This window comes from Mus caroli, chromosome 15 (assembly GCF_900094665.2).
Source record: "Mus caroli chromosome 15, CAROLI_EIJ_v1.1, whole genome shotgun sequence".
Taxonomy (NCBI): Eukaryota; Metazoa; Chordata; class Mammalia; order Rodentia; family Muridae; genus Mus; species Mus caroli.
Window position 1 is genome coordinate 69,698,458 of NC_034584.1, and position 22,252 is coordinate 69,720,709.

At 54.8% G+C, this 22,252-nt stretch overlaps 2 protein-coding genes and 1 non-coding gene across 3 annotated transcripts in view; 1 reads left to right on the forward strand and 2 right to left on the reverse strand.

Moving 5' to 3' along the window:
- Positions 1-5,290: 5,290 nt before the first annotated feature.
- Positions 5,291-7,357, reverse strand: Mafa (MAF bZIP transcription factor A). Its single transcript, XM_021184196.2, has one exon. The coding sequence runs from the start codon at positions 7,082-7,084 to the stop codon at positions 6,005-6,007; it is 1,080 nt and encodes a 359-aa protein (XP_021039855.1). The 5' UTR covers positions 7,085-7,357; the 3' UTR covers positions 5,291-6,004.
- Positions 7,358-13,468: 6,111 nt separating this feature from the next.
- Positions 13,469-22,252, reverse strand: part of Zc3h3 (zinc finger CCCH-type containing 3) — an 86,432-nt gene continuing 77,648 nt past the window's right edge. Inside the window, exons 10-12 of the mRNA XM_021184025.2 lie at positions 16,564-16,748; positions 15,647-15,984; positions 13,469-13,974 (exon numbers count right to left, since the gene is read on the reverse strand). Coding sequence (XP_021039684.1) covers positions 13,943-13,974; positions 15,647-15,984; positions 16,564-16,748 — 555 coding nt within the window. The 3' untranslated portion in view covers positions 13,469-13,942. The remainder of the gene's footprint in view (positions 13,975-15,646; positions 15,985-16,563; positions 16,749-22,252) is intronic.
- LOC115029471 lies at positions 19,070-19,200 on the forward strand. The gene has a single exon (XR_003835046.1). It is a non-coding gene; the product is annotated as a small nucleolar RNA SNORA17 (small nucleolar RNA).

The following is a 22,252-nucleotide window of genomic DNA, read 5'->3' on the forward strand; positions in this document are numbered from 1 at the left end:
AACTTGATGATGGCCTCCACCTAGGTACAGCCTATCTTGGGTTAAAGAGGTCTTGCCAGAGAATTGGGAGAATCTGGGGTGGAGCCTTGGGGTAGCTGTACCACCAAAAGGGGCCCCTAAGGGGTGTCTTGGAGCTACCTCGGCAGCACACGAGCCAGGTGGCATTGAGTAGCCCTTGACCCCCCTTGTCTCAGCAACCCCATCAGCAGAGTCAGTGCCTGCCATCCCAAGACCACTCCAAGGAGTCACAGCAGATCATGCATCTGGCACCGTCGGAATCCTTTAGTCTCCAGCTCATCTCTGAGGACAGGTTTGGAGTGAAAAGAGCTGGCTGCCCTTGTGAGCCAGGACAAGGCTGCTATTGGGTGGTGCAGGGGAAGAGGGGGTAGGTCAAGTCTCTGGTGACTTGCACCTGACCACTGGACAGCCTTGAGGGAGGTAGGACAGAGCGGTGGTAGAACTGAGTCCTTCAGCTCCGTTAGAGGTGATGGGGAGGAATCACCCACAGGCTAGAGCTGATTCTAATTGTCTTCAAGACATTAGACCTTGGTGTCAGTGGAGAAGAGCACTGGGGTCACAGTAACCAGCAGAGAGGTGGCCGCACAGGAGAAGCCAGGCTGAGGGGGCCATTAAAGCTAGTGACTTAATGCTCACATCAAGGGAGGATCTCCCAGCCTTTGCTATGGTTGCGGGTCCCCCATAACCCGCCCCCAGCATGCATCTCCCCAGCCCCAGGCTAATTGGCTGTGACAGCTCAAGCCCTCAGCAGCTGAGCAGTGTCGCTGTGAATTAGGCAGGCGCTGAGCCCCACCAGTGGCAAATTACTCTGCCTCTGCTGTGCTAAGGGGCTGCTGAGCGGCTGGGAGCTCCACGTAGTGTGCCTGCACCTGGGCAGGGCGGCAGTGCACTGGACCGGAGAGTGCAGATGTTAGCTTCCTTCCTTTCTCCTCATACCAACCAAGGCTCTCACCTTCCCACAGCCCTTTGACCTCTGACACCTCCCATCTTTCTGGGGGACCCTGCTCTGCCTTGCTTCCTCTCCCCTGCACCCTTGCCTCAGGTTGGTTCTCACTGGCTAGTGATGGCAGGGATGCATCTCTGGCTTCCGATACCCTTCAGTGAGCCCTAGAGGATACTTGGGGCTCCTAGAGTAGCCACTGGCCCCCATCACAGGACACCCTGAGACTTGGGCTATACCCCCCTCTGCTCACAGCAGCTCCAGGAAGCCAGCGCTTCTTTCCCATGGTCACTGACACAATGTCTGTCCCCTGTTCCTCCTCTGGCGCCTGGACCTGCAGCATTGCTGGGTTCATACAGCCACTGGAGTGTCATGCTATGAGAGCGGGGCTCATCCTCATTTATTCCTCTGAGACTGCTCATAATCTAGACATCCGCCAGTTTGTGCTACTCCCCAGTTCCCTCTGCATGGGAAATTCCTCCTGGGCTACTCCATCCTGGTGCTCACTCTCTGTATACCCCTCTCCCCCCCCCCATCACTCCATTCTACACATCTGCCTCTCAAGAAGGAGGTCTCTGGGTTGGCTCTGTCATATCCAGAATGCGAGCCTGCATCACAAAGTTGATGCTCAATTAATGCTCACATAAACGCGTCCTCTTTCCAGGATCTCTCACTTTTTCCAAGACATGCCCGGCAGGAGGCAGGAGCAGAAGGATTGTGGCGATGGGTCATGGTGTACCCCATCATCCTACCTTGGCCTGGGCTGGGCTTGAATCTGGAAGAGCAGGTGGCCAAGACCCAGTCCCTGCACCCAACAGGGCTTCCCTGGCTTCTAGTCTGACTCCATGGCCTCTGGAACTGCTGAGCAGGCGGCTGGGTTCTGAGGACAGGGCCGGAGGGAGGGGAATGAGCAAGGGAGCTATAGATCCTGCAGGCTTGGTGTTCCTTCAGCATGGCTTTCACCCACCCGTGGCTGGCTCAAGGTTCCCACACTTACTTACTCTTTCCAGAGCAGCTAGTGGATGAAGAAATCCCTAGCTTGAGGCCTGCACCAGCTTTTCCTCATGCTTGCCCCGTCCAAGCAGCAACCACATGCACAGGGCTGGCACCAGGGGACCATCACACATGAAACCCCTGTTCTCCCCACTTGGCTTCTGTGTGAGGCTTGTAGGCCTTCATCTGCTGATGTGTACTCGAGGACCTGTGCCCTTGCTTGGAGTCAGCTTTCTGCATGTGCCGGGATGGGAGGTGTCTACATGTGTATATTCTGCACCCACATGTGTGGCTATCTGCATGCACATATCCATGTGTGCTAGGGCCGTGTCCATGAATGTACACAGCATTGTGGTGTGCCCTCCTTGGAGACACTTGGATCTTGTCTTGCCCCAGCCTTAGAGCTATCTATAAATAAGAGATTGGGGGGGGGGGTTGACTTCAGGGCTTCGGTGTGCAGAGGATGGAGTGGAGGAGGGCAGAGCAGCACCAAGCTGTAGCAGAGGTGGGGGCGGGGATCTGTAAGTAGCAGCTCTGGAGGTTGTAAGTAGGCACCCAGAATTAGCGGCAGGGTCAGGAGAGAGCTACCTGAAGCACTAAGACTGCCGGATCCAAGTTTGCAGACTTTACTGTGAAGTTAGTCTTCTCAGATCCATACTGTGTTGTGTGAGATCTTTGTAGACCACAGGAAGAGGCGAGGCAGCCCCAAACCTTCCTCCAGGTCACAGCTATGCTCTCATGGTAAACCTGTTGTCAGTCATTTTAGTCCCTGCTGGTCCAGAGGAGGCAGGTGGAAGGGTGTGTGTGTGGGGGAGCATTGCTTGGGTGCAGGGTGTGGGTATATAGGCTAAGCAGATCTTGTCCTCGGGCAGCCTTGTCAGTGAGGTATCTATCTCCCCACCCCTTGTGAGTGATTCTCAAGCCCACCTTAAATAGGCTCTTTGATGTCCCTGGCAGCTCACCTCAACCTCCACGCTAGAAAACAGCTTGCCTGAAGCCCTTCCACCCTCAGTAAGTCCCTCAAGAACACACTGAGACAATGGAAGCCCTAAGCTGAGTATGATGACTCCCGCCTTAGTCCCAGCACTTGGGAGGCAGAGGCAGGTGAATCTCTAATCCAGGACAGCCTGGTCTACAAAATGAGTTCCAGGACAGCCAAGGATACACAGAGAAATCCTGTCTCAGAAAAGAAATAGGTGGCAGCGGGGCTTTGTGTAAGCGTGCCCATCCATGCCCTTGTGCCCAGGTCAGGACTTCCTTCCCTGCACAGGACAAGGGAAAGCCATAGGAAGCTTCCCACACATGGGGTTTTCTCCCCTAGGTTTCAAAGTTCCCCAAAAGACTTCTAGAAAAGACCATCTTTGAACTCCATGTTCATTTGCATGCCTCACTAGTCCTGGAGGAAAGGCAGGGTAAAGAGAGAGGGAAGAAAAGGTGAGTGAACTCAGATCTAGTCCCTCACAAACAGGGCAGGATCATGGGGCAAGCCTAAGCTCACAGCAGCATCCTGTGCCCCGCTCCCCAAGTACCACACCCAGCAGCGTTATAGCAGAGTCCCAGATGCTCAAAGGGGACAAAGGATGCCTCGGAGTACTGGATGCTGAGAGGTCAAGGGGCCAGTGTGCTGAGCAGGTAGGGTGGACACAGCTATTGCCACCTCTCCCCCAAAGAAATCCAATGGATGTCACTCAGCCTGGACCTGTCTCTATGTCCTCTAGCAGAGAAGGGATCTGTAGAGGCTCTGTGTAGTGGAGGGCAACACAGAGATGTCCTGACTCTTCTACTCTTAGCCAGGACCTGTCATTGGGCCACAGCAGCCAAGTTTCCCTCAATTTAGATCCCTTCTCAGGAAGACATTTGTTGTGAACTTCCCCAGCAAGACTGGCTGGAGTCTGCAGGTCTCTCCTTGCACCAAATTAGTTCTTCTAGTTCAACCCCCAGTTTCTTCTCTTTCCAACATTTTCTCACCCCCGCCCCCCCAAAAAAAAAAGACTGGAGCATTTGCTCCCAGCCTGAGGTCCTACAGGGCTGTCCCCTGGGTTTATTCTAAGGCAGTAGGGATCGGGGGACAAAGGTGGCCTGCTTTTCTCTGGCCTGGGGTTCAGACTCAAACTCAGGCGATTCTCTCAAGCCCACGGCTGCTTGTGGAACTGATGTAGACCTTCCGATTTCTGACAGAGAATGGAGGTCTAGGCAGGAGCCTGGCTGGCTCCACACTTGCCAAATTTGGAACTTTACACTCTACTCTGATGGAGGGAGGGAACTGTCATTTAAAAGTTTGCAGTGGCCCAGAGAGCAGGGTGAGATTGTTCAGATCTCTTACGACCCATGTTGGGTTTGCATCCTTTGGAGAACAGGAGCTGGACCACCCCTCGGGGAGGCACAGCTGCCAAGAATGGCTGGGACTGTTTGGGCCACCAGGATACAACTGCAATGCACTTGGAGTCGCCACCAAGGCCGCCTGAAGCCTCTGCCCTGCCTCGTTGGAGCTCCAAGAAGGCCAGCCACAGAATGCTGTCTTGGTTAACTGACAGACACTGCCTCCTGGTCAGTTCCTTCCTGCTCTTGTCTATCTGGACATACCAGTTCCCGTAAAATCCAATCCAGAGACTTTCATATTTTTCTATTCCAAGAGAAACGAATACAAGAACGAAAGCCACAGACACAACAGCCAGGTTCCAATGACTTTTGGATCTAAACATTTATTTTTTTTTTTAATGTTTTTCCTTTCCTCAGTTTCGTAAAAAATGAGAGAGAGAGAGAGAGAGAGAGAGAGAGAGAGAGAGAGAGAGAGAGAGAGAGAGAGAGAACACAACAAAAACCAACAACACAAAATTTCTTTCCCAACGATTTGTCTAGCGTCCTGTTCAGAAGACTCAGTGAGAGCCACCTGGGAGCAGCAGAGGACGGAAGGAGCCTCGGAGCCTCAGAGCACCGGGGCCAAGCCTCAGAAAACCAGATCTCAGCCGGCGCAGATGCGCCCAGCTTATAACACCCTCCACCGGGCCTCTCTTCCGGCTAGTCCAAGAAAGCGACCAAGCTTTAAACAAGAGTCCACAAACGAAACACAATTTGAATTAAATAAAAACACCTTTCCACCCGCCCATGCCAGGAGGTTCAGGCCTAAGCCTCCTCTTTAAAAAATTTTTTCTTCTAGAACTGTGCATTACTTTTTAAATTCTTTCGCTTCTCTGGAAGGTTAAAATAAGATATATTTCCCCAGGAGTCATAAATACGATCTGGTGCATAGAGAAATAGCAGCGCGGGAGTCCGGGCCAGCCCCAACCCGGCTGAGCACCGCCACCCCCCACCCCCCCTCCCCCAGTCGAGTATAGCAGGACAGTGGGACCAACACGCAGGTAAGTTCCTCGGCTTCCTCTACAGGAAGCAGCGAACAGGGTGGGGACAAGCGGGCTGGAAGGCAGGCAGGGCCGGACCCCTCAGAGCGAATGAGCGAGGAGGGCACATGCGGGCACTCGCCGACCTCCGAGGGCGCACGGGGACCAGGGGGTTCCTCCCGGTTTTCTAATTACCAAGCAAAATAAATATTAATGTTGCGAAAATATGACTGCTTTAAAAAGGAGGAGGAGGAGTAAAAACAGGGCAAGGAAACGGAGGCAGAAAGAAAGACGACGGAGGAGCGCGGGGCCGGCGGAGGCCACCGGGAGCTAGTGGCGGCGCGGCCCCGCTGCGGCTGGGCGGAGGTTGGGACGCAGAACTGCGCTCCACGTCTGTACAAGTGGACGCTGCCGAGGAAGTTAGACCTGTCTCGGGCTTCCCTAAGTAATCACCGTTCCCGGGGCGCCGAGGGACCCTGGCAAAGTCTAGCCGGCGACCCCGAAGACGCTCGGACCGGGGCCCGACGAGAGAGGCGCACCGCGGTAGGTACCTGGAGCTGGGGCTTGGCGGCGGGGCGCGCAGGGCGGACGGGAGGACCCCAGCAGCTGCGGCTGCACCGCCGGAGCGCGCGTCCCGGGCCTCAGAGTCCGAACCGAGACCGGGGCGGCCTGCGCAAACTTGTCCCCGGCGGTGGCGAGGCCCAGGGTCCGGCACTCACAGAAAGAAGTCGGGTGCGCCTTTGGCCGCCCCGGGGCCAGCCTGCGCTGGCGAGGGCTCCCGAGGGAAGCCGGCCCCGCCCGCGCCCCCGGGGCCGCCCCGGCCCGCCAACTTCTCGTATTTCTCCTTGTACAGGTCCCGCTCCTTGGCCAGACGCCCCACCTCCAGCTTCAGCTGCTCCACCTGGCTCTGGAGCTGGCACTTCTCGCTCTCCAGAATGTGCCGCTGCTGCACCCGCTTGAAGCGGCACGACTGCGCGTAGCCGCGGTTCTTGAGCGTGCGCCGCTTCTGTTTCAGTCGGATGACCTCCTCCTTGCTGAAACCGCGGAGCTGCCGGTTCAGCTCCCGCACAGACATGGACACCAGCTGGTCGTCGGAAAAGCGCTCCTCCAAGCGCACGTGGTGGCCCGCGCCGCCTCCGCCGTGACCCGCGCCTCCGCCGTGGTGGCCAGAGCCTCCGTGGTGGTGGTGGTGATGATGGTGATGGTGGGCAGAGTGATGATGGTGGGCAGTGTGGTGTGCGCCGTGGTGGTGGCCGGCACCCATGTCGTCCGCGCCGCCGCCGCCCGCGAAGCTCTGGCCCCGGAAGGCCTCATAGGCCGCAGCAGCCGCCGGGTGATGCGCGCCGTGGTGCGCGCCGTGGTGGCCGCTGCCGATGAGCGCCTCCACCGCGTCCTCCGGCGTCAGATTGAGCGCCTCGGGGTTCAGGTGGTGCTGGTACCCGCTCATCCAGTACAGATCCTCCAGCACCGCTTTTCCTGAGGCGCCCCCGACAGTGCCGGGGCCTCCACTCGGCGGCCCCGGGGCGCCCCCGGCCTGAGCCGCGCTGCCCCCGCCGCCCGCGCCGCCGCCGGTGCCCGGGCTGGGTGCGCAGAAGCTGGGCGAAGAGGGCACCGAGGAGCAGGGCGTGCTGAGGGGCGTCGAGGACAGCGAGCCGGGCGGCAGGCGGTGGCAGAAGCGCTCGGCCTCGGGCGGCTCCTTCTTCACCTCGAACTTCATCAGGTCGAAGTCGTTGACGTACTCGATGGCCAGTGGGCTGCTGGGCAGCTCTGCGCCCATCGCCAGCTCCGCGGCCATCGCCCGGGGCCCCAGCCCCGCCGCCGCCGCCGCGCCCGGCCGCGCCCCGACGGGCGGCGGGGGAGCGTGGGGGGAGCCGCGGGCCTCTCTCCCCCTAGCTCCCCCCGGGCCGCGGTGGGCGCAGGCTCTGGTCGCGCCGCCGAAGGGCGCAGCAGCAAAAGTTTCCTGCTGTCAACTCTGGGCTGCGCTCAGGGGACGCCGCCGGCCAGGCCTCTCGGGCGGCCCCCCGGCCCGCTACGGGCGGGCGCAGGGCCCCCGATCCTGCCCTCCTCCTCCTCCTGTTTCTCCGCGGTCCTGGCCTGGAGGGTACAGAGGCCGCGCCCGGGGCTCTGCCGCGCTCCGGGCTCTCCCGCCCGGCCCCGCCCCGCGCCCCACCCGCGCTGCCAGCCGGCCCCGCCTCCCTCGGCCCGGCGCAGAGCCGCACAAGCCTTTATAGAGACGCGCTTCTGGGCCCGCCTCCCCAGGTGGGGGCCGACGCCCCCGGGCCAATCGGAGCCCCAGACCTGCCGCCCTCATTTGCCTATCCCCATGGCAACCTGGAGCCCAGCTGTCAATCTCCTGCGGGAAACAGCTGTGGGAAGGGGTGGGGAAGGGCCGCCGGCAAGAGGAGTGGGCAGGGCCCCCTGGTGGCCGCCGCATGGGACTGCACAGCAGAGGGCTCGAGACCAAGTGGCAGATCCTGAGGTTCCAGGATCGCAAAGCCAGAGAGTGCAGGGGAGCTGAGGAGGCCCTCGTCCAGGGGACTCCCTCGGTGTCTCGGATCCATTAGGTGGTCTAGCTGGCTGTGTCCCGCACCAGGCCCAAGTGGTCTGGAGTCTCCAGAATGGGGACCTCTAACTATCCTGACACCGGTGACTCCCGAGCTGCCCGGGAGCGCCAGCTATTTTTATCCTGTAGTTGGGACGGGTTCAGGAATTCAGTCAACAAAGTTGCTGGCACCTCGGGCGGCGGGATGCACGGTGGAACGGCAGGCCTCTGAGCGTTGTGGTAGGTGGAGTGGGACAGACGCCTGTGGCCACCACGGGACTAGAGGAGTAGGTCTTGGGTACTCCCTGCATAGAGAACACATTTGAATGCATGGGGCTGATGGGTCTGGACGCCTGAGGAAAGGCCCACAAGGAATCTCAGACACAGCTGCCCACCAGGGCGGTTTGGAGGAGCCTTGCTGGGTGGGGGTAAGTTGGAGTGACAAGTGGCAAGCAGATTGCCACCGTCACACTTGCTGAATGTCTCTACACACCTACTAGGAGGCCGCTTCTGAGCAAAAGAAAGCCACAAGGACAACAGGGAGGGTGGGTGACAAGATGTGAATTCTGTGACACCCTTCCCTCCCCTCCCTCCTCCAGAATTCCAGATCCCAACCGAAGATAGAAAGGGCGTGCATTCACGAACAACAGTTGGATGTGCCCCAGAGTGGGGTTTTCTCCTCTCTGTTATCTATAATCTTAATCTTTATATTATTATTATTAAAAATAATAGACGGCAACGGTGGTGCAGGCCTTTAGCCCCAGCTCTCCCAAGGTAGAGACAGGAAGATTTCTGGGAGTTCAAGGCCAGCCTGGTCTACAGAGCAAGTCCCAGGACAGCCAAGTCTCACAGAGAAACCTTGTCTCGAAAAACTAAAAATCAATCAATCAATCAGTCAATCAATCAATCAATCAATCGATTCTTAAATATAAACCATTTGTGCACAGGGTGGAAAAAGTTTGAAAGGATATTCACAGGATACCTATCCCAGGATGTCATGGTGCCAAGGGCTTTGCCTACTCCCTCTACAGGTGCCTGCTATTTTACAGGGGATGCCTGGCAGCTAGGAGCAAATAGCTCCCAGCTCTTTCCCTCAGTGTCCAGACACTCCTCACCTTCATATTCATCTGTGCAGGGCTTGGTCTTCAGAAACAAACAAACAAAAAAGCATGAGGAAACCCCTACAAAAGTCTCCCCTCAGCCTGTTCCAAAGGAGGCTTCGGGGAGCCATTGGTGGAATGTCTATCTTTGGGACTCTACAGTGCTGAGGTGGTAGCTACAGCCATCAGTGTAATCATGCCCATTCTATGGATGAGGAAACGAGGCCGTGAAAAGCAACTGGCTTTGTCCAAGGAAACCTATATCAGATCTGCTTGTGGCCAAAGGGGAGCCTTTGAGTTAGAGCATGAAGTCTCACCAAGAAAGCCGGTGTTTCAGTTCTCTGTCTCCTGTAGCCTGGCAAAGGCATTAGACCAGGACACTCAGCCTGAGCCCCAGAAGCTCTGGGACTTAAGGATGAGCTACATGTCTGGGCACAGCATCCCATGCGGCCTTGGGCTTACTAAAAAGGGTACAGAGTGAGATGATGAGATTGGGCAGTCTGCCTTCTCTGGGCTCCACTCCTGGTGTGGGTGTGGTGGCATATACCTTTAATCCCAGTACTTGGGAAGCAGGGGCATGCAGATCTCTGAGTTCAAGGCCAGCCTGATCTACAGATCGAGCTCCAGGACAGCCAGGGCTACACAGAGAAACCCATCTTGAAGATGAAAAGAAAAGAAAAGAAAAGAAAAGAAAAGAAAAGAAAAGAAAAGAAAAGAAAAGGAAAGGAAAGAAAAGAAAAGAAAAAGAAAAGGAAAGAAGAGAAAAGAAAAAGAAAAGGGAGAAAAAGAAAAGATATTTTTATTCCCTTCTAGTGTATGCCATCACAAGCTTAGCACCTCAGAAAGAACATGTTCCCTCAACTGTTTCAGGGTATCAGGTCAGGAACATAGGCAGGGCCCAACAGGGGCTTCTGTTGACATTTCCCAGGCTGCAGTGAGCTGTGGTTCATCTAGGACAGGGTATTTTTTGACTCCAGGACAGTTGCCGACTTGCTGTCGGCTGGTAGCTGCTGGGTTGGCTGAGTGAAGAGTGGGGGGAGCAGAAGAGACAGGGGAGCCTCAGAAGTGAGTGAGGGGAGGGAAGGGTGATCCCTGAAAGCAGGGTTGGGGGCAGGAGCCTGGACTGGTAGGGACTGCTTGGCAGAGTGGCAGAGCAGCTGGATCAAGGGGATGTTGAGGAGCCTGAGAGGCCATGTGTGGCTCAGGGATTCCTCAAGGGCTCTGGGGAACGGAGAACTGGGCTGTGAGAAGTGATGGAGACATTGGGGTGCCCATTATGCCACACACCCCCAACAACCAGTACCACCTACCTCCCGAGACTACCCAATGCTGCTGCTTTGGGCTCAGTGCATCAGATACTCAGCTCAGTAGCTCCAACAAAACTACTGGATGGCACCAGCTGGGTGTGGTCATTGTACAGGGCACGAGTCACAGGCAAAGCTGATCTAGCTTCCATGGCAGTAGAATATCAGCCATCAGAAAGAACTGTGCTGTGTGAACTGAGTGTGAGCTGTCATGTTGTATTTCATTCATGGGGACATGGCCACTGGGGGAGGCAGTGGGTGTCAGATTACACACGGTGCCCCTTGTTAGAAAGGGCCTCACTAAGCAGCACAATAGAGCTTTAAACTGAAGGTGATCTTCCTTCTTTGCTGAATGCGGGGGTTACAGTTATGTACCACCATGCCAGGTCGGAAAGTTCTAAACTTCTGGCTCAGGTTAGAGATATGGCTCAGTTGCTTGTCTGTCATACACAAAGTCCCCCGGGTTTGATCTCCAGCATCTCAAAGCTGGGCATGCTGGCAGAGGCCTCAAATCCCAGCTCTCAGGATGTGGAGGTAAGAGGATCAGAAGTTCAAGGTCACCCTCAGCTACATAGTGAGTTCAAGAGCAGACTGGGATAAACAAGGCCTTGGTCTCAAAACAACAAAAATATTCTCTGTGTTTTCCAGGTGGAGGCTGCAGAGTTCTACGGCAGCTAAGATGAGGAGGCCTACTTGGGGTCATTTTATTTAAAAAGATAGACTGGACTGTGGAGATGGCACAGGCAGCTAAGTGCTTGTCTTGTAAGCATGAAGACCTGAGTTTGAATGCTGGAACCGGCATATGTGTGATGATATGCTTGTAATCCCGGCGAGGGGCAGATGGACAGTGGAGAGAGGAGATCCCTGTAACTTGCAGGCCAAGTGGCCTGAACGACATGGTGAAGTTAGAGACCAAGAAAAGATTCCGTCTCAAGCAAAAGATGGAAGGCAGCATCCTGGGCTTCTGATGAGAGTCCTTGGTTTGGCCATTGCTCTGTCCCATCCTTATCCCCATTCCTGGCTATAATCCAGGCACCATTAGTGGGTGCACACTCCATAAAGGGGGGCCAATTGGGGAGCAGTAGGTCCAACCATGAGGCCCACTGCCAGCCCCAAGGTAGCAGCCAGTGACATGTCCTACCTCCCCCCCACCCCACCCCCCCCCCCCGCCACCTCCACACATACCATATTCACCATCCCTGGTTTCCATGGCTTCTTCTAGGCACACAGAAGCAGAATTCTACAAATACACCTCTGGGCATATTCTCTTACCCTAGGGCGCTCTGACCAATAGCTGGGAGGCTCCTCAACTGGGGGGTAGACAGTTCTGCTAGCCTCAGGGACCCAGCTTTGGAGCACAGGAATTCCTGCTGCATTGGCTCCGTCCAGCAGGCCCTGCCACTGGTGGCTGCTCATATATACTAGTGTGGCACGTAGTTCCTTGGGACTTGGAGCGTGTTGGGGATTAGATGCACGTTGATCTGGTGAGGTGGAGCCCCTCTAGACAAGGCAGCATGGTCTGTGGGCTAAGTGCTGGGCACAAAGGCGAGTTACAGCCAGAAGAGCAGCACCTACCATGGCTGTCTCTGGCTATGTCAGTACTAGGTGAGAATAGGTACCCACTGGGCTACTCAGGACTCCTACCTACAGTGATGCTCATTAGGGAAGTGAGCACAAAGGGTGAGGGTGTGCTCGCTTGGAACCTATCTATGAAACTAGAGTGCTCAAGGACCCTAGCCTGAGAAGCCAGCCGTGTCCCGCTGCCAGCCTGTGGACCATCAGCCATAGGGTAAGAGGTGGGAGCAGGGAACAGGTGAGTGGTACCCTGCAGCTCTGCTTATTTCTATATCTCCTACCCAGGAAGAAGAGGGAGACCAGAAACATTGATCCTCCCCAGAGCATGAAAAGGAAGATGCAGGGATGACCCTGTAGGCCCAATGGCACTGAATGGCTGTGGTATAGATGGTACTTCATTTTGGTGGACTTAGCTCCCCACATTCTACCTCTGAGCTACACACCCCCTCCAGGACACTGGTCCAACAGCATGTGCCTCTTCCACCCCCACCCCCTCTGCTGGTGCTCATGGGATAACCCTGGCTATCCAATGAGGAAGGGCAATCTGAGGGTCAGTTAAATATTAGTCCATCCACTCAATGCCCAGGTTGGTAGCACAGGGCAACCCCCCCAATAAAGTATCTAGGAGCCCAGTCTCCATGCCAGGCAAGGAACCTGGCTGGCTTGGAGCTGCCAATAGGAAACCCTGTCCATCAAGCTCCAGGGGTCCAGTATCCTAGGACTCCGATCCATTCACTGAGGGGTCTCATGCTTCTCTTCTAGACTGGTCTAGGTTCAGCGCCCACCTTTTTGCTAGACTTCCGACAGCGGGGCCTTAATAAAGTGATGTAGCGATGGTGAGGGGTATCTGGTTACATGGCTAGACCTGCCTATGTTGGACATTTTTTATGAATCAGCCTCAGGTTGGTTTTATTTTTGTTGTTGTTCTTTGAAGCCTGTGTGAGGACACTCAGTTCCTGGGCAGGGGCTGTGGTAGAGTTAAACAGCATACCTACAGCTCCTATAGCCTTAAGGGCAGAGGTGACTGCCACCTGTGTGGGGGTTGGGCACCAGGATCCTGAAGGACAGACAGATTTGGTGCAGGAAGGCTGAGGGGCTTGGGGTACTGAGTCACAGCAAGACATATGGACCTGGGCTACATGGTAGTGATGTCACACACTACAGTAATAGCATGGGGCAAGAGCTGACCTATACAAAGATATCAGTACAGACAGCAGGACATTGCTGGCCTGCATCACTGGGGACCTATAAACAAATTCATTGATGATCCATGATCCAACGATCCATGTCTCATCGTTGGAAGGAACACTTGAATGATCCTGTGTCTCCCGTCTTCCCTATCCAGCATCTCTGTGGGAGGAAGCAAGATCTCAGCCCGGTCTTCTGGAGACACCTGAGAGAGGAGGTCTATCCAAGCCATGCCCCTCCACAGGACAGCCAGGCCTTCTCTTCCTGCGCCTCAGTCCCAGCCTGTCCCATGGCACTTCAGACTATAACCTGTAACTCAGCAACCCACATTTACATCGGCCTGGCCAAAGGGAGAGGCTGCTTCTGAACCTCTAAGCCACACCGGAGCCGGCAAGAGCAGGCCGTACCCTTGCCTCCTTTATATGTCCACAGCCCTGAGGTTGTGTGGTAGTCAAGACAGGCCAACTAGACACAGGATAAAACCTTTATTGCTGAACATAAAATACCCACCAGAGAGGCCTGGCCATTAGCCTCTTCCCTGGGCAGGAGTCCTGGGTAGGGAGGGTTGGGGGCACCAGTCCTACAGCTACTGCCAATGCCACCACAGGAGACAGGCTGGGATGAACCTCACATGGCACCCTGATGGATGGGGAGCCAGGGACAAGTCCTAGAGTGAGGCTGGGTGCCTTGGAGGGGAGGAGGGGGAGGAGGGGAGAGAGAGGAGCAGGGAATGGACAGGGCCTTGGCTTGAGAGAGAACAAGGCCTGGGCACAAAAAGGCCTCCAGAGGCTAGGAGCCAAGTGGGAGGAGCTATGTCTCCCTGCTTAGAGTCCCAGCTGGGCTCAGTGGCAGGCTGCTTCTCCTCAGGAGCAGTTGTGGGTAGAGCCTCCATCCTCTCCAGGGGTGAGGGTCTGAGGTAGGTGCGGGCTGGTCCCCAGGGAGCCTCACAGGCGTGGTTTGATGTGTAGCGGCTTCCCTATACAGAGAGCAAAGGTCAAGCATCAAGCCACTGCAGCCCCACAGGAACTTCCCCACTCCCAAGGTTCTGGCTGAGGCTCAGGCCAGGGAAAACTAGCAGCCCAGGCCTGTCAGCACAGGTCTGCAAGGGCCAGCCTCCAGGGCTCATCTACCTCTCCAGTCCCTGCCACGAACCAGGCCCCAAGGAGCAGAGAGAGGGGAAAGGGACCAGGATTCTGCTTTCACCGTCTTCCTGGGCTGCGTGGCAGTGAAGGAGGGCCAGGTGGCCCTTGTACAGTGGGCTGGGCGGGCCCACGAGTGGGAGCCACAACACTGCAGGCTGAGCTATAAATACTGGGTGCGTGCAGACACGCAGGCACATGCCACACTCGCACCTGGGAGCAGGGCTGCCAGACACAGACAAGGCAGCTGTGCCCTCCACATGGGAAACTGAGGTGTTGGGGAGCAGGTGGCCCCCAGAGGGGTGGGATGAGTACGACCAGTAGAAGCTGACAGGGTCTGAAGGCAGGAAGGGCGGGAAGCCAAGGGTCCCTGGAGTGGAATGTCCTGAGGGCCCCTCCCTGGTGGGAGCTTTCTCTTCATAAATGTTCTGTGTCACTCTCCCAGGTGCCAGTGTCCTGATGGTCACAGCTATTTCCATGTGGCTCTGTGGCATGACCCACATGCCCCTGTAACATCTCTCTCATGGTGGGTTCCTTTCTTCAGGGCTGTCCAGCCAGCCAAAGACAGAAGTGAGGCCCGGCAGCTGGGCCCGGGCCTGAAGATTCAACAGCCTCGGCCAGGTTAGCCCCCATTTGTCCTCTGGGCTGCTTCAACAGGCCCATCCAGGCTTCCTGCCAGAGACTGCCCAGGCTAAGCTGAGCTTGCCCCTCCAGCTCCCTTCCTGACTGAACAAGCCTCATGAGTTTTCTGGAGCCCTTTTCTAGTCTGCCCAACCTACATACAGGGTACTCACACCCTGGGACTCCTTTCCTCCTGGGATTAACTTCTGGGTTCCTGGTCTTTAAAAATACATGCCGCCTCAGGGTCCCCAACTGCTCCCCAGACAGTGCCACCTACATGGAAGGGACTGCTGTCCCATCTAAGTTCCAGCTGGGCAAGAGCCTGGTATCATCTACTCTGCACCCAAGAAGGACGATGTAACCAGGAGGCAGCCCCTCCAGCAAGTACTTCAGTGTGCTCAGTGGGGCTGTTAGAGAAGCCTGCAGCAAGCATCTTCCATTAACGTTACGGCCGTGAAATATGACAATAAAATGATAGCCGTATGGTCGCAAATTTGCAGCCCGCCGAGCTGCGTGGGGTTTATCGTCACTCAAACGCGCAGAGAGCTGTAAAATGTTTACAGAAAGGGTCGTTTGCAGCCATAAAATCCTCTTTTCTCTCCTAAACAAGGCTGAGTGGAGCCATTTACCAAGCCCCAAACGCTCATTGGGGAGAGGGAACATCTGTTCTCACCAGGAGTGTGCGGTGATCTTCCAGAACAAATTAACAGAAATGGGTGCTTTCTAATTAAATCAGCCCTCGCTGGGGTGGTCTTCAAGGCAGCCACTGCTGTGCTTGCTCCTCACTGGCCTGCCCTGGGCACCCGGTACACTAACTCCCAGGCCCCACCCAGAGATGTCATTCTGAGTGTACGGTTAAAAAGACCCAGGAGGGGCCAGACTGCTCACCTGAGTCCTTGGTGCGAGGGCTCCTGGGGGACTGGGGCCCACTCTGGCCTCCTGGGCTTGGGGAGGAGTGCAGGGAGATGAAGGATGGCAGCTTGCAGAGGCCGCTGGAGCCTGTTCCTGAGCCTGTCCCAGAGACAGCTTCTTCCTGCTCCAAGGAAGGGGCGGGGGAGCTAGTAGAGGGAGAGGAGGAAGGAGAGGAGGCAGCGGTGGCCTTTGAAGACAGAGTAGAGGTGGAGGCTAATACCCTTGGGGAGGGAGGTGGGGAGGCTGGGGCCTCAGCTCCGGAAGCCAGACCACTGGACATCTGTCTGACAGAGCGCTGAGTAGTAGTAGGCTTCCTGCAGGAGAGGGGACAAAAGTGAGGGTGGGCGATGCTGGAGCGAGAGGGTGCTTGCCAATCATGTGCATGGCACCTATCCTATAACAGGGCTCTTAGCCCCTCACCCTCACACCAAGCCTAGAGGCCACTGGGCATGTCTGTACAGATCTAAGGCTGGCCTACAGTCCAAGGACATGCTGGTTCCAGAGACTTTCACCTGAGGCGGATGGGGCTGAAGCCTGGGAAATTCCAGCTCCATTCCTCACCTCCTAGAGCCTAGGGTTCATCTGTAGGGAGTCGCTATAATCCACAGGATAAGGGCACAACTCTGACAGTCCCATCCTCCAGGGGCTCACTCCCCTCTTGTAGAGTGGCTCTCTGAAGGCCTCCAGGCATGGGGTGTCTGTGACTCTGTCCACATTCAGGGACCCAGAATATGGGCACGTTAGGAGCTCTTGCCTCCAACTGAGATTCCCTTTTGGAGTCCACAGTGCTGGAATAAGACTTGACCCCAGAGGGTCCTAATTGTCCTTAGAGCAGGAATGGGCCACCTACAGCTCACACAAACTTGCATATGTAGCACCCAGTGATCTGTCACCTGAGTACGTGGCCAGCTGAGGCCTTGCTTCTGGGGGCTCCATCACTGGGCCCGGGGATAGGAGGTACAGCTGTCCGCCGGCCATGTCGCTTCTGGTTACGATGGAGCAGCTGGCACTGGGAGCCACGGGGACAAATACCCCTGCGGGCAAAGTCAGGACACAGCAGCGTGTGCTTCTTCTTGCACTAGGGAAAGAATAACAGTTGATAGGACCAAGTGGGTACTATGGCTACACACAGAGAGGAGGGCCAAATACAGCCCAGTGAGAGCCCACTGACCCTGTAAGCTGCCCACCAGGGCTCAGAGCTAAAAGCAGCTTGCAGGAATGATGAGGCCACCAGGCTAGAGTTGTTCCACCTGGACATGCACTGAGGGCAGGGCCAGGGCCAGCGCCTGCCTGGGGATTCCCAGAGTCTGAGGCCAGGCTACTGCTGGGGCTCTGCCTGTCTGTTCTGTCTGCTTGTCTCTTCTCCAGTGGGTGTGTTTGGAGCAGAGGAAGGTGGGTGGGGCTTGAGGCCTCAGGGGACCTTATGGGATAGGGTTTGGGCTAGGAGCCCAGGCTAGCAGGGAAGGCAGGTCGGCTGAGGCCGGGCATCACTGGGTGAGGGCTGGGCCAGGCACTCGATCCATGGCACCTGTCGTGGGGCTAATTATACCAGTGTAGAGGGTAGGGGGAGGGCTATGCCAGGCAGCAGGTGTCCCAGGCCAAGGCTTAGACTCAGTTCTGTCCACCAGACCATATCAGGGACTCCAGAGGCCTCTGCCCAGGGTATAAGAGGCAAGGCCCAGGCAGGGGGAGACTCAGGGATGTTGACTGGAGCTCAGTGCTCCTCAGCTCCACTCTGTAGCCCTGCTGCTACAAATCCAAAGCCTCTGCAAAAGAGGGCTTCCCAGCCAGGCATGGTGGTGCACGCCTTTAATCCCAGCACTCGGGAGGCAGAGGCAGGCGGATTTCTGAGTTCGAGGCCACCCTGGTCTACAGAGTGAGTTCCAGCAGGACAGCCAGGGCTATACAGAGAAACCCTGTCTTGAAAAACCAAAAAAAAAAAAAAAAAAAAAAAGAGGGCTTCCCTCTCCCCATAGCTCAGATGGACACAACTTGGCACCTAAACTATCCCTTCCATTGGACCAGGAAGCAAGAAGCCCCAGGTCAAGCTGAGACATCCCCACTGAACTCACAGGTTTTGCCAAGAGTTAAAATCTCAAAATCATCCATGGTGCCAGAGCAGCCCATGCCAAGTCATGGCTACAGAACGGTAGGCCAGCAGGAGATAGGTCTCACAGTGTCAGAGGCACTTCCTCACAGGCCTCATAACTTCCCTGTTGGAATGTATCACGGGAGGGAGGGGTGTCCCTGGTGTCCCTACCCTGCTTCTGACAAGTAGGACAAAGCCTGGCAGAGGAGTCCAGCTGCATTGAGGGAAGCGGACAGAGTAAGCGCCCTAGAATAATTTGCTCCTGTGGTGTGGGCACCCCACCTGCTCCACAAGCAGGTGCAGGCAAGGCTCCTCCCTCATAGACTCACTTATTCATTCCCACAAGGATGTGAGCTCCTGTGCACTGGGCCCAGCCGGCAACCTGGCGCTGAAAACTAAGGGCAGCCTGACAGGCAGAGGGACTGAAAGCTGGAATGGCCAGGGACTCACGACCAGCATGTATGTGAGCATGTGGCCATGTGAGCCAGTGAAGGTGTGGACACTGTGAACAGTCACATTCGAGTAGTTCCAAGTGCTCCACAGACATGTTTTATCAAAGCTATAACAGACCGGTCGGCAGAGCTTGGTTCAGAGGCAGCCTGGACCCTACTATGACCCACAAGCACCTAAAATAGGATGGATGTAAGCAGAGATCCACCTCAGAGGTCAGACATGATTGACTTTCCACTTGGCAGTAGAAGAATGTAAAATATGGAATTCTATTCTCCATTGATAACGTGTTAATTTTTTGATACATTGAGTGAAAAATAATGTTTATTTGTTTCCCTCCACATTTTCTTTTTTACACATGTGCGCTCTTCCCTGAAAGTGTTAAGCTGGTCTAATACCCTTGAAAAACTCCCAAAATGCTGGGAAAAGTGAAGACCTTCCTTAGACCATGCACAAGCTATGATGAGAAAGCATGATGAGAAAAAATTTCTAGGTAGCAGAGACAGGGACCACCTCACTCGCAGGCTGCAAAGGCCTGGCCAGCAATCTAAATAAGGACCTGGAGTTTAGGCTCTCACTCTACATAAGCAGAAAATGAACCAAAGAAACGTGAAGGCAAGAAGCAAGGTATAGCAGGGATTAAAGCCAGGACACTCCAACGGTGCTGCTCTGCTGCTCCTCCTAACTAGTAACATGAGGACAGAAGCAATGACAGCACAGGAGGAAGGCCAGATGCGGGAGGACACAGGGACAGGAGGAGGCCACAACTCAGTGGGAGAGCATAAGCCACAGCTGTAGTCGGTAAAGTCTTAGGTTCAATCATTTACATTTAAAAAGCCAACCAACAAACAAAAAGACCACCTGACCCTAGAGGCCTTGCAGGTGTGGCTGCTGTGTCACATGTGCATCAGTAGGTGGCAGAGAGGAGAGAGATTACATCTATGCTGTGGGTTCTGAACTATGACATCTGAGTGATTAGTAGTCTAATATTCCCTGAAAAAGGGGAACCTGAGATGACCAAGACTAGAAGAACCCCACCTAGGACCATGGCTCCAGGTAGGAGTGAGCCCAAGACAGATGACCTTTGAGGGTCACTCAGGCAGGCTGAGCAAATTGCAAACCAGAGGACCGCCAGACCAGTGCCATTGGGTCGGACAGGGAACCAGCCTGAGACTACCACCAGTCTGGTGCCAAACAGGTGGGCAGGGAGGCAGACCATGCCTAAGATGACCCCTGCCTGGCGCCATAATGCATGTGTGGCCCAGAGTATTCCTGAAACCACTCCTGAGATGACCCCAGACACTCAGAGACCCCAGGCACCACTAAGAGGAGCAAGTGAGTGGTGGAAGAATGGAAGAGAAACAGAAGGATGTGGGCACAATGCAGAGAGGCACAACTGGAGACTCACGGGTAGTTATGAACATCCTGGTTGAGTAGCTGGTGATGACACCTGGGACCATAGCGTGGCCTAGCCTGGGCTACCACCAGAGGCCACATCTGGGTCCATAACCATGCAGCAGCAGTGTCTGTTACCACCAAAGACCAGGTGAACGTCCCTGGTCTGGGCTGCCAACTTGGACTATGTTGATGACTGAGGGCTGCACAGAGCTGATCCCGCTCTGTTGGAAAGCTGGCCCTGGGGGCATGGGAGCAAGAGTGTCCCTGCCTATCACTGGCTACAGCACTTAGAAGAGCAGGTCCTACACCTTGCCTGGGTACCACAGTAGAGCTGGCCCTAGAAGTGAGGGTTGTAGGTGAGCCACCCCTGAGGGTGTGAGCACAGAGGAGCTAGCCCCACCTCTTGTCGAGACTCCCTCCTCTACTCCCTCAGCCCTCACCATCTATGGTAGGGGAGAGCTGGCCCCAGGGTCATGAGAGTGGCGGTGGGAAAACTGGCCGTTTTCCTCACCAGCCGTAACTTCAGGAGAGCGGGCCCTGCACCTAGCCTGGGAAGCAGAGTAGAGCTGGAGCCCTGACTGTGGACACTGCTGGTGAGCAGGCCCCGAGGGCATGAGAGCAGGTGAGCCAGCAGGCTGACCAGCTCAGATACCTCTCAGGCCCAGACCCAGGGCTTTGGACTGGCCCACCTCAACATCTACCCCATGGATGGACTGCTGGGGTGCATGAGGCCGGTCCTACAGATCCAAAACTAAGATCTCCACGACATGGCACAGCAACAGAAGGAATTCAAGTGAGGTTCCAGTATTCACAGTGTAGTAGAAGCCACAAGCCTCAAACCAGATCCACCAGTCATTGCAATGAACATTTGCAAGCAAAGAAATGTGGACAAAAGGGTACACTGTGGAACACACTGGGACACACTGCAGCTTCCATAATGAGTTGTTGTTTTCTGTTGGGGGGCGTGCAAGGGGAGGGGAGATGAGTGGTTTTGGGGTATATGATGTGAAACTCACAAAGAACCAATAAAAAGTTTAAAGAGACCAATGCCACGCTGTGAACAAGCTTGATGTGGGAATCAATCTGAGCACACAGGTGAAACCAACAAGTTCCAGAAACACTAACAAGGAACAACAAAATTTAGATTTTCTTACTGCCATAAAGGAATGTCAATCAATATTTAGGAAAATTCCAACCCAAAGAGGAATTTACAAGGATTTACAAGACAATCCTATTTCATGAACAAATCAAATTGACAGAAGTGTAAAAGAGAAGAACCACTCTCTCTATGTGGCCAGAACAGTCTGGAAAAAAAGAGCTTGTCATGAGGAGAGCATCGGGGCCCACGGCAAGCACTGTGAAGCTGCAGGAAGAGACCTAAGCTGCCAGGACCACAGGTAATCAACAAACAAGAGGCAGAGAGGGAAAGCAAGCCTGGGGATGGCACGATGGTCCTGTGGGTGAAGGGCCAGCCGGCCGAAAGCCTGATGGATTCAGCTGGACTGCTGAAGCCCACACACAGGCTTGGGATGCCAGAGCTAATCTACGGGCTCACCTGACATCCACACAGACACCGGCACAAGAACAAAACCAATCTCCAGAAAGGAAGTGGGGTCCAGAGGAAAGGCACTACACACGACGGCCAGGCCAGGGAAGAGGAGGAATGTGGGAGAAACCTGGGGTGTGCCTGGACTTAAGGGGGCAAACAAGACCTCACTAGTCACACTTGTCCACTTAACAATATACAGATCGTTCCAATCACCAGCACAGGTGCCACGGAGCACGGCTGCAGGAAACAAGATCAACATAGAGACTGTCTTTCTGTACATGAATGAATAGAGAGAAAATAAAATTTAAAAATACTTTTTTTTTTTTGGTTGAACTACAATTGAACCAGGGCTCCATGTATATGCTAAGCAAGAGCTCTACAAGTGAGTCCTACCCCCAGCCCACTATGCTCTATTTGCAATAGTAACAGTGCCACTTCAATGGCTGGGTGCGAAGCACACTGTGATAAAGGCCTACGTCCATTCTCACTGCCCTGGCCCACAGACTGAACTCCAAGTGTGCCAGGTGTGCTAAGTCCATCTGTGATCCCATCACTCAGAGGCTGAGGTGGGAGCCTCCTGAGTTTGAGGCTAGTAAGACTCTGCTTTACACACACACACACACACACACACACACACACACACACACACATACACACACACACAGGAAATCAACAAGCAAATAAAACAACCCAAGTATCTTTTTAACTTAACAAACTGACTCTCAACTTTATATCTAGGATCAGTGGGTGGTATCACACCTGCCCAGCATACTCCAGAGGAATGAATGAATGAATGAGTGAGTGAATGAATGAATGGAGAAAAATATACTTTTGGAAGAAAGAGGGTAAGTGTAATGAAAACTAGCTGGTATGGTAGTGTGCAACTTTAATCTTAGCACTTGGGAAGCAGAGGTGGGTGGATCTCTGTGAGTTTGAGATCAGCCTGGTCTACAGAGTGAGTTCCAGGACAGCCAGGGCTACAGAGAGAAACTCTGTCTCAAAAAAATAAATAAATAACAAGTAAAAAAAATTTTTTGTTCTTCAAAAATATACCAGAAAAATAAAATGAAAAAATTTTTCAGAAAAAGAAAAACTT

Excerpts from the sequence above, each read along its gene's own strand:
- Mafa (XM_021184196.2), bottom strand. The coding sequence starts at position 7,084 with ATGGCCGCGGAGCTGGCGATGGGCGCAGAGCTGCCCAGCAGCCCACTG.